We start from the raw sequence: 15,998 nt of genomic DNA, 5'->3' as shown, positions 1-15,998 counted from the left end.
GTTTTTATCCCTCTCTCCAAAAAAATATAAAGAAAAATTTCCCATGTAATCCAAATATATACAAATTATATGTGACTTTCTGTTTTCTCTTCTCTTTCTTCCTTCCTTCATTTCTTTCTTTTTTAACTAAAAAATTACAAAAGAAAAGCCAGAAACTTCTTGTGGTGTCTTCAGAGACATTTCAGATCCCTAGATTCATACTCTTCACTCTTAGAAATGAGTTTTGGTAGTACATGAAGTAATTTAAAGAAATATGACATAATCCAGAGCTATCTTATTTTGTGTTCATATATTTGTAAATAACAGTATTATCATCTTTTATTTCAAAGCACCTTGAATGAATCAATAAAGTAACCCAGATATATAGAGGAAGACACTATTTTGCAGTGAATTTATGACTTAATCAAAACAGTTTACTGGCTCAAAATTTAAACTACCTTGGTTAGCCAAGTTAACCAAGGTGATTAGGGGTTTAATTTTGACATTTTTTAAGGGTACAACTCACATGTGCCCTCAAACTGGCTTACTCATTTTTAAACCTCTTTCAAATTAAATCCCTTTGCTTCTTTATTAAATTCAATATTATGAATGTTATTTTCATCTCTACTTTTCATTCCCCCCCCAAAAAAATAAAACCCATCTTGAGTGCCACTGAAATAGTCACAATGCTCTATATTAGATTTTTTTCTCATTCAGTTCCAGAGGAGTCTCGAAAATGACTCTGGTAACAAACTCAACTTTGTGGCCCTTTACTTCCTTCATGTGATCTAAAGACACATTGCACCTCATCAAAGAAGAGAAAGATTTTTCTGGTGTCAACTACATTTGTCCTTTAAAAAAGTAGAATACTTTACTACTAACAGCTGTGTTGGCAGCACTGATGGCAGTAATCTACAAATAAACAGCAAGTCATATTGTTTTGATGTCTTGTTTACCATTTTTATGTTGTAAGCTTTTAATAATAATAATAAAAATAATAATAGTAGCTGACATTGATAACTTTAGGCTTTATAAAGCACATTAAAGCCTGATTCTACTCCTTACTACTTGTGTGATATTTGGCAAATCATTTAACATCTATGGATCTTAGTTTTCTTATTTATAAATTAGAGGTAAAAGTAAATTGATTCATCCTTAGTTCTAAAATTATTATCCCATATCAATTTGCCATACTATTCATAGAAAAAAATAAGTTTACATGAAAAAAGAGTGAAAGAAATGTAGTTCACTTTCTCAAAAAATATATTTATGCAACTTTATTTTTCATTCTTGGGGAAAATATACTTGTCTGTTTGTAACATGGTTTACAAATTCAGAAAATTAAAGCCTAAGCTGTTTATGTTATGGATCACTAACTAGCACCATAAACTCAAAATTTCTTATTGGATTAAGCCTTCTGAGATATTAAGTCAACTGCACATACCTAAATGTTTCTCAGCAATTTTTTCTAAAGCTAGAACAAATCTAAAATGTTTAATTAGCACAATAGGACTGTCTCACGTCACTGTATTTCATGTTACTTATCAGAGCTATCATAATTGATACTGCAAAACTATTTACATTTTGGCACAGGGGATTTTTTTAGTGTAAAACCTAGTGAGTAAAAGTTTTTTTTTCAAGAAGTACATTGCTTTTAAGATAAGTTTTCCACCGGAATTTTAATTTATCCTGTCTGTTGAAAAGTGTTAAGTAAAGAAATGAATTGTAAGGTGTTAAGTTTGCTATTGATAGCTTTTAGGCTGCCTTGATTAGATAATTAATCATAATTGTATTTTGTTTTTAACTTCCTCAATATTACTTCACTATACATTTTACATGTGGGTTTTAAAAAAAATTAGAATAGCAAGAACTAAAAAGTCTTTTGATAGTCTTTATTTTATTAAGGATATATGCTTTGCTTTCTCTAGGTATCTTGGATCAGTCTGCTGTCTGGGTTGATGAAATGAATTATTATGATATGCGCACGGACAGGAATAAAGGAATTCCTCCCCTGTCCTTACGTCCTGCTAATCCCCTTGGCATTGAGATTGAAAAGTGAGTACCAAATGCATTCACTTATTTGTTTATTTGTTACTTTTAAAGTGGATGTACTTAATGTGAAGAAAGAGAAACAAACAAAAAATCCCCTCAAAAACAGTTTGTTATATTGTAATTCTTTCTAGTAAAAGCTAAGCACTATTCATAAAACCTAATGATTTTTTTTCATGTAAACATCCTGATGAGGTAAAATTTAAGGCAAAGACTATAGCTTTTTTATTGTTTACATTTTGAGAACCAATAAGTGACCTGAAAGTTTAATCCCTACCATTTTGGATGTAAAAGTGCTTTAATTTTATTCACTACTTAGGTCAAGCTTAAATATTTGGTGAAAGATTTCTAATACAAAATCAAAAAGCTCATTTGATTTTCTAACAGAAATATTACAAAACCATAAGGTCAGAATGAGTCTTTAAAGGTAATCTTATCACTGTTTTCTGTCTCTAAGCAAAGAGAACCTGAACTCTGAGAACCCCTCCTAACCTTTAACTTCTGTTCTAGACAATTCCATTTTTGGAAGACAATTTCTACTACTTATAGCTTCCATTTCAGAGTTTAGCAGCTCATATTGTCACTATAGTCATCTTTTTAACTTAAAATCAGTTCCTCCAATGTAGAGACTGCATCTAATTTTTACTCTAGAACCCAACTTCCCTTCCCCCATTCTAATAAATTGTTACATACTAGGTGACACACATACTTGACCCATCATTACTTTGTTAGATCTTCAGTGTGCTCTTCAATGTGATGACCACCTCCAGCAGACAAATTACAACCCACTCACGCCTGTTTGTTCTTGTCATCCAGTAACTCCTCCGTAGGGTATCTATCTATCATGCTCTGCGCTTCATTATAGTGATCCTTACTTTAAAATGTCAGCCATTTCATCATGGATTAACCTGGGTTTCACTATTCTTCAGAGAAGTCTTAAGAGCGTTATTTTAGTTACAGATAAAGAAATTGAATCTTAGAGCTGGAAGGAATCTTATCTCCTCTAATCTAACTTCCATATTCCAAAAGCACGAAACTTGTTACTTCCCTGAAGTCATATAGGAAGTGGTAGAACAATGGCCAGAACTCAGGTCTCCTAACTCCCAGCTTCCTCTGCTTTACTCTATACCACTGTGGTCCTAAGTGATCTCTTTGAAGAATAGCCCTTTAGGAGTGAATTTGAGAGCTTAAAACTAGAAAGAGTCTTGAAGAAAGCAATAATCATAATTAGAAATTTAGAAAAATAAGGCCCCAAGTAAAAGTGTGATCATAGTGCCCCATACCATATGGATGCTCAGCAAATGCTGATTGATAGGGACTTGGATTACTCATCATGCATCAGTTGACTGTGGAAAATATGCTATGTAGAATGGCATGATTCTTTCCAAAGCTTTCCTGGGGAGTGTAGCTTACAGACCAACGAAGCCCCATTAGAAATCTTCTGATGGGAACTCTTGTAATAAAGGAGTAAGTTTAGGTTAAGGAACAATGACTTTTTTAGGCACACTGAATGAATTTTTCAGGCTTTGGAATTTGGTATCCAGGATTGCCATTCTTCATAAACCTGGAGTGCAGGTCTCTTTAGATTTATGGCTTTCTCTCTATCTTACTCCTGACTAAACTCATGTCTACTTCACTTACAGCTTCTTACCTCTTCCGTTCTTATGGTTGTTTCTGGGGGACTCCATTTGTTCCTACTGTCACTCTGGGGTATTCACCTCTTGGTTAGGGACAATCAGTGATTGGTGGCAAATAAAGGCCTCTACTTTTTTCTTTATCCTCTTACTCTCCTTTTTGTCACTTTTACATATGCACTATTCCTTGGTCTGCCTTCTAGGAAAATTTGATTATCTAAATAAATATTACAATCATATATTAGTACATAACATTAAAATCTAGGGAAATGTAAATTTATTGAAAGGGAGATCTAATGGGGAGAGAATTAACAAATGGTATCTCTTTAAAGCTGTCACACATGTGGTAATAGTCATCATTGGAAGAAGGCCAAGGATCTCTTCTCAGGAACTATTTAAGGGAGAAAACTGGGTGAGGGAGTGGAGAAAAAGAGGTCAGAAAACCAGAAAATAAGAATGAGGACAGGAAGTGAGTATAGAAACTGAAGAGGTCTAAAACAATCTTGCCAAAAGCAATTTCTTTTCAATTTCCTATTTTAAAAAATGCTACATCTAAGAAATCTACTCAGAATTTTGATTGACTAAGCCTTGAAAAGGAGAATTTTATTTTAAATAAATAGAAAATGGTTAAGGCAGTGTTAAAATAATGACCTATGATTTTATTTCACTGAGGTCACTTAATAAAGTGAAAGTTTTAGGCTTGTTAGCGAATTGATGAATATATTCGGCTTTTATTCCCAGAGACCACTTTTGTTTTATTCTTTCAGAGACCTTGAAGTTTTCTTAGTAAGATATCATTTGTAATTGCTTTAACTAGTTGAAAGCATGGAGATAATCTGTGTTTATTTTTCCATACATCATCAGTGGAGGAATTGCTGGGTTTTAATCATATTTGCTTGGTGAAACATATTAATTGAAAAGGTTTGGAGAATTATGGTTTAAGCAAAGTGGGTACTTGTAATAAAGTGCTTAATAGGCTTATGATAAATTACCAGATTAAAGTGTTGGGACTGCCTCTGGAAAGTATATGAATCAGACCCCAATAACTGCAATGTGAATGTTTATGGAAATTTTCTACAGATGACAGTCAGAAGTACAATGTGGAACAATGAGGTGTCATACAGTTTTGTGGCCAACCCATCTGAAAATGAAAAAGAAAGTGAGAGTTGCAGACTACAGTTTCCTTGTTGCCTTTTAGTATGAGTCAGAGTTTAATAAATATTTTATTGGTGTACCCAGCATGCATGCTGTCGTCTTTCAACCCACAAGTTTAACAACTGGTATTTATTGGCCTCCTTTCGCTGTTAAGTCCTTCATATTCCTAAAGCTTTAACTGCTGTTTTTGCACACATGGTGCCTTGATACTTATAAAAATGTTACTAATTGTTAAAAAAAAAAACCCTTGACTTTGAACAGACTACAATTTTGCTTGTAAAAAGTCTATATTTCTGATTTATTATGCTGATTGTCACAAAGATATATGTGTGTGTGCATGCGCATGTGTGGATTGTGTGTGTATGTGTATTTGCTTATATTGTGATGGTGACAGATGTCTTAAACTGAAGAAGATAAAAGGTTCAAATTACATTAAATTTTATAATTGGCTTCAGAGTCTTAGGAGGTACTGTAGAATTACCTGATGTCAATTATGTAGTGAAATTCAGCTAATGTTTCTTAGCTGAACTAAGTTTTAGTAACGTTGCTCATTAGAGAATCAAAAAACTTTTAGGGGAATCAAAAAACTACTATTTCTTATTATTTTTCTTATTATTTCTGGTAACTTTTGTGAATTTATCATCTGGGAGTGCTAATCTCTACTATTGCATTTTTTCAAGTGCTTGCTGAGCCAGAGTTGTTTTTGTTTTTTTCCCCTACAAAAATGGTATATTTGTTATGTTGTAGAAACCAGGCAGGCTTCCTATCCTTTAAACAGGAGGCAAACTGGAATTTAGAGGAGGAAAGGTAGCCATATAATCATTATTAATGTGATGTGGAGAAGTCAAATGCCATGGCTAAAGACACTTTTTAGAATTTTTACAGGAATTGTGATTTATAAGATTAATTGTGCTATAATGCCCAGATCTTGAAAACCAGTCTATGTAAGGAATGAGATTAAAAATTTTTAATTCATAAAACAGTGAAAAAATTTTTGTCAAAGCTTGAGAATGACTTAACATTTTAAAATATATACTCAGATGCATATGTACATGCACATATACATACACACACAAAACAGAGTCAGCATAAGTGAGTGTTTATTGTGTGTTTTATCTCGACATCTGCCTAATTATGAAAATGTTCTTCACAGCTCAAACCCAAAGCAAAGCAAATGCAGCCTGACCTCACTTTATGCTTGTGGTTAGAACTGTGCTCACAGTGCTGTTGTTTTGCATACTACATAGGCAGTTACTATAAATCAGTCTCTGACATGGAAGTAAATGCTGACATACTAAATACATTCCAAATAGTTCTATATCCCTCTATTTAGCACAAATGCTTGGATCTTCTCATGACCAGATTCTAAAAGCATTTAAAGACTTAAGACTGAGGTTATACTGCCACCTAATGGAATAAATATTATATTGGGACAGGGGGAGGGGGCAAGTGGAAGGGTGTGAAGATGATAGGAGAGGAAGGAAGAACAAATTGAAGGCAAGAAATTATGTTTTTTTGGATCATTAATAAAGATATTTTTGTGAAAATTTAATAGATATATTTATCTAAATTTACACTGACTCAGAATTATAGCAGCAGTTCTGGAAAAATAGACAAGCTAAATCACAGTAAATTATCAAATACTGTAACTTTGCTTGTGAAATCTATGCATCTATTTTTACCAAACTTTAAAACCCATATTCAGAGGGTTCAAATTCAGAAATCTAGATATTCTGACTCAAACTATTTTGAAATTTGTCCCCGTGGTTTCCATTATTTTCGGATACGAGGACTCCTTATTAACATCAGGAAGTTCCCTGGATCTCACAAAATAGCAATTGTACTCTAAGTAAGAGTTATTTAAGAAAATATATAATGACAGTGCCTGGCAAATTCTTTATAGTAACTCTACAGCTTTCCAGGGGTTTGCAGTCCAGTTTAGGATTCATCGATTTATCATATACTGAATCAAATTAGGAACATTGTCAAAGTACATCTTTTTCTGCCCGCTAGTGAAAACATCTTGTAGTCATTCTATTTTATTATCTTACGTATCATCCAAGTAAAAAACTTATTTCCCCTAAACTATGAGTACATAGCTAGAATTCTCTAGGTTGTTTTTTGTTTTTTGTTTTTTGTTTTTTGTTTGGTGGGGGAGAGCAGGGAGCAGCTTATATTACTTTGGCAGTTTCCTAACTATATTCAGATCACTTCACCATTATTCCTGGATGAAGGGTGTTGTTTTACTTTCCTGTCACCACATCCATCATCCCGGAAGGTTAATCCTGGACCAAAGTAGGTCTGTCTAGTCACCACTCCCCAAAGCCTGTTGTCTCTTCCATTAGGATGTAAACTTCTTGAGGATAGAGACTATCTTTGATATTTTATTTGTATCACTAGCACAGTACTTGGCACATTGTAAGCATTATTAAGTGATTTTTAATTCGTTTCATTTAGTTCTATAGCTTTCCTAGGCCTTCACTTATCCTTTCCTTTTTTTTTTTAAAATAAATTAGTAGCTCTCATTGCCAATGTTAATCCCTTTTCCAGTACTCTTGATCCTGTCCCTTCAACTTCATTATTTTGTCAATCATCTCATCCCTTTTATCTATCACTATTTGTTCCTTCACCTTTGCCCAAAGGTATGCTTAGGTGTTTCTTATCAATAAGGCAAGAAAGAAAAAGGAAGAAAAGGAGGGAGGGAAGGAGAAAAGGAGAGAGGGAGAAAGGGAGAGAAGGGAGGTGGGGGGGGGGAGGGGGGGGGGGGGGGGGGGGAGAGAGAGAGAGAGAGAGAGAGAGAGCAGGCTCATCTAACTTCTTTGTCTTTTATACTTTGTCAAACTAGCATCATCATATTTCTTTCCTGTCCTCTGGGTCACAGGGAAAGAAAGAAGGCAGGCAAGATGTGGCAAAAGTTAGTAGTCTGGTTTAGCTAAAATATATACTGTATGAAGAAAAGTAGTATGATTTTCTCTAGCCTTGAATGCCAGAGAAAGCAGTATGTATTTTATTCTCTAAGTGGGAGCCAATGAATGTTTACTAAGCTGGGAAGTACAACAGAATTGTATATTAGGTAGATTAGCTCAGCAGCCCTGTAAAGGACGAATTGGTGAAGGGAACAACTAAATACCAAGGAAACTTATTTGAGGGCTGTTACCCCAGGCAACAGGTTATGGAAACCTGAACTAATAGGACAATGGAAACAGAAAGGGAGGGGACAGACCATTACTACTAAGTATACATTGTTATATTTTTTTCTGGAAGCACATCTGATTTCTGTTTAAGGTTGCCTTTTGATTTATTGTGTGATTATGGGTAATTCACTTATGACACTTTTATTTCACTGTCTTTTAAAATAATGTTGATAGTGTTTGCCTTTTCCTGCCTGTAAGGAACATTGTGAGGCTAAGGCAACGTTTATAGAAAAAAAATTAGAATTTTTGGTAGAAAAATACGTGAAATCAACTTAGGATTCAATCTTAGAAGTTAAGGACTTAAGTATATTTTTGTTTGATTAAATATAAATAATAATTTGTTTTATATAAATTATTTCTACCCCAACTGAATGTTTAACAAACAGTTCTCCCATGCTTAGAATGCATTCTTCCTTACCTCAGCCTCTTAGAATCCCTAGTTTCCTTCAGGTTAAACACAAATGCTATCTTCACTATGAGGCCTCTTTCCTTTTCCTCTTGACTACTAGTGCCTCTTGTTTTAAAATTTACATTGTACTTATTTTGTATATATTTCTGTATGTACATGTTGTCTCTCCCAACAGAATATAAGTTCCTTAAGGGCAAGGACTGTTTTTGTTTTTTTTTTGTCTTTTCATCCCTAGTGTCTAGCAGAGTTTCTGGGATATAGTAGACGTTTAATAAATGTTTACTTATTTATTCTTAAGAAGCATATATGGTTTTTTTAAAGCACAGTATATTACAAAATGGATTATAATTATGTGGTACACTAAACTTTTGGCTTTCCATAATCTTAAAGGAGAATTTGTCATTCTAGATAATTAGTTTTTCCAAATAGCGTTTGTCTCCTCTTTAATAACCAAGACTTATAAAAATAACCATGTTTGCTTAAAACATTCTGAACTTTATCATATAGTTCCTTGACTTCTTAAAAAAGCATATGTAGCATAATTTAATTTTGGTTTGGCTCAGGTTTTCATAATATGTGTCAGTTGTTGTAATGAACTATGATGCCAGGATGCTTCCAGTGTTTATTGAAGTCTAATGGTGCCATCACCTTTATGCTAAAAGGTTTACTGTTGCGATGCTTTTTGAACTGTCTTGTTATAGTGTTGTGTGTGTCTGTGTATCTGTGTGTGCGCATGTGTGTTTGTGTGTGTCTGTCTTCTCCCTTGCTGCCAGCTGTTACTTCTCACTGCTATTAGTGTGCCTGCCTTTAGTAGCCCTTTTTTTTTCATTTACTATTTCTAATCTGTTGTGATCTTGGAAACCAGACAACTTTGTTAGAATTGTGAGGAAAGTAAGAGGAAGTAGGTTCTGAGTGGACATCTGAGGTTCTCTCCTATAAGTGAATTATATGAGCGTGGGCTTTGTAAAAAATACATTTTGGCTGTTCAGTGACCTTTGTGTATATTTGTTTATTTCATGGCTTTAGACTTGTGTTCCATTTAAGTGAGATTGTTTGAATTCAGATAATTCAGTTTTCTAACCATGCAGTATCAAATCCACCTCATAGCCAGACTCAGGAATAGCCAGGTAAGTGACATTCCTTTTCAAAGGAACATAATGGGGAAACTGAGCCAGGAGGATCCCATTTTAGACTGAGACTAAAATTGTCCTCTCAGCTTTTCCTCATGCTGATTTCCCACCAGTATCACATTCTCTGAGTAGCTTGTGGCATTTCTCTCAGATAGTGGATTATTGATTATCAATGGATTATTATGATCCATCAGACAACTCAAAATAAAATCCTAGGAGCTTTTACCTCAAACAGCAAGTTTCATTAATCACAGCTTAGGAGAAACTTTTCCAGGATTTACATCTCAAACTTAAGTTTGTCCTGGTATAAAAAGCCAATCTTTAGAGATTCCCTCAAACAAGCTTTATGGCAAGTTTACACATTAAAACAATAACCAACAATAGCCAAATTATTTTAGTGGTAATGAAATTATGAAAAGTTGCTTGACATAACTGATACAAAAAGTTCACCAGTTTGAAACTTGAAACCAACCCATTACCAATCAGATGACTTCAATTTTGTTAAATGCACTTCCAAATTACTTTGCATAGAGAATCAGCATCTCATCATTAACAGTTAAAGCTACAACTTTAAGAGTGTGCTTACCCAAGTTTGGAGGCTAGCTTCTTTACCTTGAGCAGGATGTGCTGAACCTGGGTGATGCTTACAGGCAAAGGTTGCCCCAGGACCCACAGCCATTGCCCGTGGGGCCCACGCTGTAGCTGCTGCCGCTTCTCACTTCCCCCTCCTTCCTTTTACCAGGTGGGGGAGGACGAATTCAAAGGTGGAGGGGGGGAGGGTGAAATTCTCTTCTCCTATGAGAAGGGTTGATAGATACTCTCTTGACTCAAGGGAAGGGGGTAGGAGAAAGGAGTGACCAGGATTGTAAGGAGGAGTTTCAAAAGTTCTTAATGATTGATCATAAAACCTCCAGAATCTACTAAGATGCTTTTCACTGTTCTAACTTTCCCCTGTAACCTCCATGAAGGAGGATCCAGGAGTTTAGAGGGAAGGAAGTAAGTAAGCCTCAGGGAACCAAAAAGCACCTACAGTATTCCCAGTTCTCTAGCTCAGAGAGAATTGACAGAATTGGGCATCCGCTTCCAGAGAGGGCATCCTATATGCTGTGGAAGGTGTCCCCAGATCCATGGCCTCAAACCAAACCGGTGGACCAAGAGCCTGAGGGCATCAGGCCGAGTGCAAGACAGCCTCGTAACTCTCTGCCCGAAAAGCACCTCCAAGCCTTGGTGCTTGGATAGTGACCCCAACTGCAGGGCAGGAAAGATGGGGGGGGAGCTATGTGCCTTCTAGTCTTGGCCGGAGAAGAATTTGGGGTTAGGCAATTTTCCCCATATGGGCCACCAAAATGTTGAAATTTAGGGGTTAGGAGTGCTGGCACCCCAGCACACAGAACACTCGGGTGCTAACCTCATCTGTAAAATGAAGGACTAATTTTGACTGTTTTCTCTTTGTGAACTCCTCAAGGGTGGGGACTTTATTGCTTTTCTATCTGTATCCCCAGTGCTTAGCACAATTCTTGGCATATAGAGCTTAATAAATACTTTTTCATTCATTCATTCTATCTCAACTGGTTCATTTTCCTTCCAACTCCTAAATGTGAGTATCCCTCAGGTCTCTATCTTTCACACTCTCATTTTGTTCTTCTGTGCTCTTAAAAATCATAGAATCACAAAATCTTAGAGGAATAACTTCAAAAGTCGTCTATTGTCAAAACCATATCAGAATAAGAATCCCTTCTACGGTATGTGTGACAAGTAGCCATCCCCCCAAGGGTCTGTTCTAGATACTCTTCTCTCTTTGGCCTCTCAAATCTATATGCTGAGCCCTAATATTTCTCTCTTAAATACCAGGTTCATGTTACCAACTGCTTCTTAGACATCTCCACCCGGTTGTCTCAAAGACACCTCAAATTTATCATATCCAAACTAGAACTCATTATATTTCCACCCAAAATTCATCCTGCTTCCAAACAACCCCAAACTTGACTGTGTCATCCTTTCTATTAACAGACTTGAAGTCATCCATAACTCTTTTCTTCCTCAGCCCCATATCTAGTCATTTGTCTTCAATTCTACCTCAGAATCTCTCATGTTTCTTTCCCTTCACTCAGCAATTAAGCTCTTATCTCCTCTCGCCAGGACTACTGTAGAAGCCGTCAGTTGGTCACCCTATTTTAAGTCTCTTTACCTCTCCAGTCCATCTCTCTTATGGTTGCCAAGTTGATGTTCCTGAAATATTGATCTGACCATGACACCTTCTTACTCAAAAATCTTCAATGACTTCCTAATTGCCTCTTATTTGAGGACTTTTCAAAATCTTCTCATTTGTTACTATTCTCTCCTTTGTGAAATTCCTTTGCATTGCATAGTGGGTAGAGCACATACCTCAGAGCCAGAAAGACGTGGGTTCAAGTCCCACTTCTGACAACTACTGGTTGTATTAACCTGGGCAAGTGATCTTCCTCTTACTGTCCCAAGGCACCTCTCTTAAGACCATAAACTGTAAGGAGTTTCCTTTATTGGAGTTCCTTATACCATTGAAATCATAGGTCTGCACAAAAAACAAGCATAAACAAACTTTGTATCTACTTAACTGTATAAATATTTATTGTTGACTGTGCTTTCTAATCCCAATAGAAGGTAAGCTTCTTGATAGCAAGAACTGTTGCTTTTTTGTCTTTGTATCTCTAGCGCCTAGCACAGTGCCCGATGTACAACACATTTTTCCACTTTAGCAGTTAAGAATTGATCATGTTACTAGATACTAAGAATATTGATAAGAGATGGTACATGCATGACCTTTGATAGCTTTCTTAAAATTATTATTTTACACAAATACGTATTTTTTCAATTATTCTATAATTAGATACTTTAAATAGAGATCCTTATAATGCTCTTTTATCTTCTGAGAGACAGAGTAGTGTAGTGGCTAGAGCTAGCCTTGGAGCTGAGAAAGCCTGAATTCAAGCCCTATCTTTGATGCGTGCTGGCTTTATGACTTTGGGAAAGTCAGTGAATCCAGTGAGCTCTCTGAGATGATCAGTCTCAGAGAAGATACTAACCTGCATTGTTAGAGGGAGTTTTCTTCATCTGGGATTTCCATTTACCTGTGAAATGACAGGTCCATTCCTTTCTTTAAAATAATTGTCAAATAAATTTAATTATACTAATGGAAAATTATTTCTGCTTTTGTTAGTTAAAAGTCAAAGCTAAATTCAGTCAGATTGGATTTTTTTATTTTCTTTATCCCAAAAGCATGTAAGTAAGAGTATGTCTGAACTGGGAATTTACTCTTCTCTCTTACTAGTCTTTCTGTCATCAGGACTCTTTAGCATGCATATCATTTTAGTGACTTCTCTTATATTGTATAGGGCCTAGATCTGTTATTTCATTAGCATATTGAATTTCCACATCAGGAAACTTTCAACCAGTTTATGTTGTCACCTTCTTTGTAACTTAAAGTCTTGTTGCCTAAAGCACTAAGAGGTTAAGAAGACTTACCTAAGGTCACATAGCTAGGATGTCTCAGAGGCAGGAGTTGAACCCATATCTTCCTCTGAATTAGCTCTCTATCCACTATGCCATGCTGCTTTTCATATTTGTCCAGTTCTATTTGAATTAATGATTTTTGTGCCTCGTATCTTGTGTCTTCTGATAAATTTGTACCAGCCTTGAGAAAATAGGGACTGTCTGGACATTTCATGACTCCTGAGTATTTTCATTTAGTGTATTGTTCTGTTTCTGTTAAAATTGTACTCTAGTCCTTCATTGAGTTTGGCAGTGTCAGTGGATTCTCCAAGGCTCCGTTAGCACAAGTTGTGGCAGGTTCTACCTAGCTGGAGAGGTGTTGATCAACTACAGGTCTAATGGCAGACTTAACTCGTCTATACTTGGAGAAGCTTAGCATCAGGCTGGTGTCAGTACAGGTTTTTTTTTTTTAGCTGTAATTCTTGAAGACCATCCACTAAGTTCAAGGTGCGTTATAGCCTCTGTCAGTAGATGGAGGAGTACTTACTAATTTCTAGAAATATTCAAGTAACATATATATGCAAGAAAATGACACTTAGGTATAGTGTTTGTATATATATGTTTATGTTTCAAATACTGTATGATTTTATTGCATACTGTCATGTAATATTATATGATGTCTTTTAACATTCATTGTTATATAGATATAACATTCTTTTTTATTTCTTTTTCAGATATAACATTCTTAACATTTCTCTTTTAGAAGCAAATTTCCCCAGAAAGACTTGGAAACACTGTTCCATGGAATGAGTGCTGATTTTACTAGTGAGAACTTCTCAGCTGCCTGGTATCTGATAGAGAACCACTCAACTACCAGGTTTGTAGGTATTCAAATTAAAACTATTTATTTGTGTCATGTGGCAGCTAAGATTTACATCAAAGTTGATAGCAATCCTTAAGGTTTCCAAAAATCAGCATTTTTTTTGTTCCTTCATATGTGAGGTAATGTTAGACGAGATTATAACGTAATACTGTAGGCATCTCTGATTTCATTTTCCTGAGTACTATCTCCTGCCTATCCAGATTGTGGCCTCTTTATACCATAGTAGATAGCTTTTATGTTCTTCTTTGGCTGAAAAAAAAATTATCACTTAATAATGGACCTTAATTGGTCATTTGACAACAGACATACAGTTTGTCATTTGTCCTGTATTTAAAACTTTTCTAGCTTTGCTAAAACTTTCAATTTACAGACATAACCATTGAGAATTCAAGACTACAGCCATACCTGTGTGACACATTGGAATAAGACTTTTGTATGCCATAGACATATGTCCTGATATGACATCCTAGGAAGTAAATGCCTAAAATGTTGTAAGCCATTAAAATTTAGTTCCCTTTCCAGCACTTCTCTGAAAATAATTTAACACAGACTAATGAGCTGAGCATGATCCAGTCCCAAGAGTGATCTGAATTCACATTTTTTCCCCTGACCAGAGAAGAAGAAGAAAGTTAGTTTCTCATTCCTTAAGATCTACCTTGAAATAGCAGGAGAGTACACTTGACTCTTTAGTTTCAGATATTCAGATTATTTGCTTGCTGTTTAAATTTAACCTATCCATTCATAATGTTAAGATACTCACATCAGCAAATACTTACTTGCAAGATGGGATTATAATTTTAAACAGCTAAAATATTTTTAAATTATTTTTAAAGATCATTTGATAATATTTTGTACTATATGTTTAAGATATGAAAACAAATGTACATTAACTAGAAAAAACTTTTTTTGTACTTGTGATAAAGCTAAGCTTTAATAAGCTTTTATAACAAAATACTGCCTTATAAGTTGTTGTGGGAAGGAAATTATTGCCATATTATATTTGTGGGCTGTTTTTACTAAAAAATTATTTGAAATGATCTCAGTTTTTTGTTTTTTGTTTTGTTTTGGTTTTTTTGGTTAAGCAGTTGGGGTTAAGTGACTTGCCCAGAGTCACACAGCTAGTAAGTGTTATGTGTCTGAGGAATTCATCCTTTTAAGTTTTTGTACATGAACAGAACAGTAGTTTCTTTCTTTTTGAAGAATCTATCAGTTTGACTGTTTTCCAGGATACTTTATGTAACAGACCATATTTGTTATTTTGGTTAACATATGGGTGCAGGTATATGTGTACCCATCCATACTCACCAAACAAACAGTTATGCAGCCTTTGCTTAAAGACCTCTAAGGAAGGAAACACCATACCTCTTGAGATAGGCCATTCCACTTATGGACAATCTAATAGTTCCTATAGTTTTCCTGACATCAAACCTAAATTTGCATCTTTGCTACTTCTGCCCATTGCTGGGGTTAAACAAAACAAGTCTAATCTTTTTTCCATGTACTTGAACATAGGAGGAAAGGAAAAGAATAAAGGAAACATTTATTAAGTACTTGCTTTTGTGCCAAGAACTGTGCTATGCACTGGGGATACAAATAGAAAGAAGCACAAAAGAAAGTCCTTGCCCCTGGGGGCTTACATTCTAATAAGGGATGACACGGCACAAAAGGGAAGGGTGAGGAGAAAAAGATATCCATTGTGTGGGGGCATAGTTTTGAAATCTAGAAGTCAGGAGGGGGCATGGTTTTGAAATCTGGAAGTCAGGAGGGGGCATGGTTTTGAAATCTGGAAGTCAGGAACAGGGGGCCTGTCAGAAGAATGAAGGCTGGCTTGGGCCTCTCCACAAAATGGAGGCTCCAGTTGAAACTTACCAGTGGTGGAGAAGGCTTAAGGACTTGTTGTTTCATCTCCATCCTCAGTTCCTTCAGCTGATCATGATAAGTCAGTGAGTAAAGGTCCTCTGCTGTGTCAGAATTGCCCTTCTACGAAAATTCTCTAGCTTAACAATGTTCATCTTAAACGCCAAAGGAGATCTGATGAAGACTTTGTACAGAGAGACTATTACCTAGAAGCCGTGTTCAGTGCAGCTTTGGAGTCCA

General features: G+C 35.6%; 1 protein-coding gene across 3 annotated transcripts in view; it reads left to right on the top strand.

The window, feature by feature from the left end:
- Positions 1-15,998, top strand: part of EXOC2 (exocyst complex component 2) — a 231,880-nt gene that overhangs the window by 43,665 nt on the left and 172,217 nt on the right. For 2 of the 3 annotated variants that reach the window (XM_027841894.1, XM_027841975.1), the window contains 2 exons: positions 1,908-2,034; positions 13,782-13,895. In XM_027841894.1, the coding sequence (XP_027697695.1) occupies positions 1,908-2,034; positions 13,782-13,895 (241 nt within the window). Of the gene's footprint in view, positions 1-1,907; positions 2,035-13,781; positions 13,900-15,998 lie in introns of those variants that run through there. The other variant, XM_027842046.1, reaches the window with a different exon arrangement.

The sequence above is a fragment of the Vombatus ursinus genome, unplaced genomic scaffold (assembly GCF_900497805.2).
Source record: "Vombatus ursinus unplaced genomic scaffold, bare-nosed wombat genome assembly UNPS02000577.1, whole genome shotgun sequence".
Classification (NCBI taxonomy): domain Eukaryota; kingdom Metazoa; phylum Chordata; class Mammalia; order Diprotodontia; family Vombatidae; genus Vombatus; species Vombatus ursinus.
This window is presented reverse-complemented; position numbering and strand designations above follow the sequence as displayed.